This window comes from Lygodium microphyllum, chromosome 4, assembly GCF_053477565.2.
Source record: "Lygodium microphyllum isolate KBCC chromosome 4, Lygodium_microphyllum_v1.1.10, whole genome shotgun sequence".
NCBI classification, from domain to species: domain Eukaryota; kingdom Viridiplantae; phylum Streptophyta; class Polypodiopsida; order Schizaeales; family Lygodiaceae; genus Lygodium; species Lygodium microphyllum.
Window position 1 is genome coordinate 147375240 of NC_141138.1, and position 3779 is coordinate 147379018.

Below are 3779 nucleotides of genomic sequence, written 5' to 3' on the forward strand. Positions count from 1 at the left end.
ATTTTCACACAGCTAAATGTATTATTCCTTGATTTATTTATTCGTTTGGGATGAGCTTCTTCATAATTGCTACATTAATTAGCCCTTTGAAGACATGGTGGCTACAACTTGTTCAATAATTAACCATTAGATACTCAAACCGGCCACGACCACCAACTATATTGGTCATACTTACATTATTAATGATCATGACTAATGCACAATAACCGTGTATTTGTTTCTAAAAACTTACCCATGTTTTGTGATTAGCATATGGAGGAGACATACTCACATATATTCTATAAAATGCATACAAAGTTTAAAACATTCACCCAAATTTCTTAACATTTGAATCGACGTATCAGCACATTCACCATTTCATGTGCCCTCATATCCAACTCAATTAAGCCCTTTCATATTTTTCAATACCAATAGAAAGCCATCTTCTCACAACAATTGACAAAAAGGGCTGCCAAAACCAATGCATACATCTTCTTAGCAACCACTTTGAATACTCGTGGTCCTAATTTAGCTAGTCAAACAAGGCCCTGAAATCGACCAAGCTGATTAGCGAATTAATGATGATTAATCACTAAAATTGGGAGCCGTTGCAGAGGGAAGGGCACGAGCAGCAGCAAAAGAGGGTCTAGCTGAAGAGGAAGGGGGAACAGGTGGTTGAGTGAGCTCTTGGGGTAGCTTCTTGATACCTCGCAATGAGAAAGTGTAGAAGATCTTAGTGGGAAACACGATCTGATGCAGCCTCACTGTCCCCCAAGCTCCCATGAACAACCCGGTGCCCCCTGTCACCGCCAAATCTGAGTCCTCGTATGTCAAGTAAGGTCCCTGGCAACACGATCATCCAAACATAACATAAATTAAACATCATAAAACATAATCGTGGTTGTGATCCATCATCACATTCATGATAACGTGAATCATCATAATGCCGCAAATCAACGTAGCCATAACCACTCTCCATTAGCTCAATCTTCTAGCTACAAAGCTGTGTACAATAATGCCATGCAAAGCCAACCTTATAAGCCTCCTATTATTCGAAATGATCATCATATTGTAATCATAATTGTAACATAACTGTGTCAATTACAATCACAATCATGTGCCATGGCTCCATGCCATGGTTAACTATATTGCAAAGCAACATCACTGATTATGACAATCATAATCATGCTTGTTTACCATAGATAGATAAACAATATTGTCAGCTTATAAATTTTCAAGCATTGACATAACCATGGCATACATAACCAGCAACATGTAGATCATGTGCCATAGGTATCGGCAATATTGCTAGCTATGTAGCTATGTGAAGTAATGGCCATAACTCTGGCGATCATTGCCATAATGATAATCATGTGCTAGATTGAATATTGTGAGCTATGCTGCGAAGCAATGCTATCTTGTTTCAAGTAAGACCTCTCGATTTGAGTACAAAATGCCAGGTAAACACAATCAAAGATGTTGACATTAGTGTTGCTGAAAGCCCAAAGGGCTCGATGCACGAGGATTTTTGTATACAGTAAGAGTGTGAATTACCTGAACTGAGATATGTCCATAGTCTCCTAGGTAGAAGCTGTAGATGGCCTCGTAACGATGCCCGTTCTTCTTTGGTTCATGCTTTATAAGCACACAGAGGCCTGCTGTTATGCCTAACCTCATTTGGAGGGAGCCATCATACACCTGCCAATTATAAGCTTCCAGCTCAGCATTCATAAAGAAAAGGCCTCTCTCTTTGAGACATGGAAACAATCATCAGCTTTGATATTTGTTAGCATTGTGGCACTCTAAGGGCATGCTAGGGGGGGATCTAGCACGTTGTTGAGGGGAGGCAAGCCCTAGCTAGTAGCTAGCACTTTACATGTTTGCGTTTCTTTTAGTTTTTCCCTTTTTCCAAGCCTGGCCGCATATCAAAACCATCACAATTAGCACAAGAGCGAACAAGGCAATATTGTAGGTGCTCTTGATTTTATGAATGCGAAATCCCGTCTTTTTCCACCTTTAGAGACGTAGAAGCATCGACTTGAAGAAAGGGATCCTTTGAGGGAACTCATTCGGTGGTATAAACATGAATGAGCAATTAGCATATGAACCTATAATTGCATGGTAGCTATAGTAACGATCGAGCACAGACACTTCCATAGCAGAAATCAACCACAGAACCTTGTTAGTGAAGGGGACGAGGTCGCCCAAGGCTCCCTCGGGCGCGCCTTTACAGAAGTTGAATCTGAGAGAGAAAGGGAGGTAGACGGGACTGCCGCGATCCCGCTCGTTGATCTCATACACGCTCATCTCCTGAACTTCTTCTTCTCCTTCTTCTTCTTCTTCTTCTTCTCCTCCTCCTCCTTCGCCATTGATAGAATATATTCCTTCTGCAGTACTCAAGAGAATCCATTGCAGCAGAAGTTGGTGAATATAATTAAGCAATATACGTCAAAAACGCAGGAAAAGAAACGAATCCCATCAGCTGCGACATTAATGTCGATCCACATTCTCCGAACATATCCAAGCGCGTTAATTTAAAGAATGGGGTCTGATACTACAATAGTCTTACGTACCTGCACCATGCCTGCCGTTTATTGGACGGCTCATATTCCTGCTGTTGCTGCTTGCTTGCAGCACGGTCGGGCTTCTCGAATCCGATATTGATCCCCTCTTCGGCCATCCGGACGGAGCGCCGGCCACAAGCTGAGTGCGACGATCATCGATGCCCGCCTTCGTGGTTTTATGGCATGGGCCATCGCTACTACGACGTGGGTAGAAACGCAGACGATTCAGAGAAGACTCAGTGCCAGGACATGAAATTAGACGAAGCCTGGAAGGAGAAGAAGCTGCCAATGACGCTTGCGTTAGAGCAGAATTAGTTAGAGAGGAGATGTTGACTACCGTCGCCATTGATGCAGCTTACCACTCAGCGATAGAGGCTGCTTTAACACTCAAAAAGAGAGAGTGACTTAGGCTCTGAGAAGTTCGACGCACCCCTTTCTAATGCCACCCGATGCTTGAGTCGGGTGGTTTAGCGTTAAGCAATGCACAGTTCATTTTCTAATAATTATTAGAACAGGACATAATATTGTAATTACTTTTATTAGAATACAATATTAATGTTTACATTACCTTATAATAATAATAACTCATTAATATTACCACATGCATTAATAGTATGAATATAACACACACCGTATGTAATAAGATATTGACTTTAATATTGAATAGATATGAATATGTGTACATATATAACATTAATGATGTTACATATCAGTATTATAAGATATTCATAATACCGACTATATTCATGATAATTAATAAATCTATTTAGTGATAATTATATTAAGTAACTTTTACATGTCCCAATGAGTACGAAGAAGGAGAAATTGATGGTGAGCACTGCAAGAAAAGTTTTTCTTAGAATCGAGCTATGTAGGGGATTGTGCATCAGCTTGAACAAGAAGAAGAATGACAATCAGGGCGGCATGTAGCACAACTCTCCTTCGAAGGTTTGGAGTGGAGTTTTTTGTAGCATTCGAAATGGTGACATGTGCCATCAGTCTTTGGGAGATTTGGCCATGGGTCACTCTTTCAACACCAGATAGGTTTTGGGAATCCCTCCCTTGCTCAAAGTCATTACAATAAAGTTATGAATAGTAAATAGTAAAGGCAAAAGTTGCAATTGTGTACCTACCTCCAAAACCCCATACCAACTCCATGACTACTTATTTGCATTGTGACATCTCCATTAGGACATCATGGTAATTTCTTTAGACTTGTAATACGTGACTATATCC

General features: G+C 40.7%; 1 protein-coding gene across 1 annotated transcript; it reads right to left on the reverse strand.

The window, feature by feature from the left end:
• Positions 1-392: 392 nt before the first annotated feature.
• On the reverse strand, positions 393-2920 carry LOC148037754 (allene oxide cyclase, chloroplastic-like). Its single transcript, XM_087677151.1, has 4 exons — positions 2553-2920; positions 2158-2366; positions 1534-1677; positions 393-822 (listed from the first exon to the last, which is right to left on the reverse strand). Exons 1-4 carry the CDS (start codon positions 2887-2889, stop codon positions 565-567), a joined length of 948 nt encoding a protein of 315 aa, XP_087533277.1. The 5' UTR covers positions 2890-2920; the 3' UTR covers positions 393-564.
• Positions 2921-3779: the final 859 nt, after the last annotated feature.

What these genes read in the sequence shown, in the direction of transcription:
- LOC148037754 (XM_087677151.1), bottom strand. Translation starts at nt 2,889, where the DNA reads ATGGCGACGGTAGTCAACATCTCCTCTCTAACTAATTCTGCTCTAACG. An exon ending in AAACGGCAGGCATGGTGCAG is followed by an intron (nt 2,367 to 2,552) that starts GTACGTAAGACT and finishes TGAGTACTGCAG; the next exon opens with AAGGAATATATTCTATCAAT. An exon ending in ATGGACATATCTCAGTTCAG is followed by an intron (nt 823 to 1,533) that starts GTAATTCACACT and finishes TCGTGTTGCCAG; the next exon opens with GGACCTTACTTGACATACGA.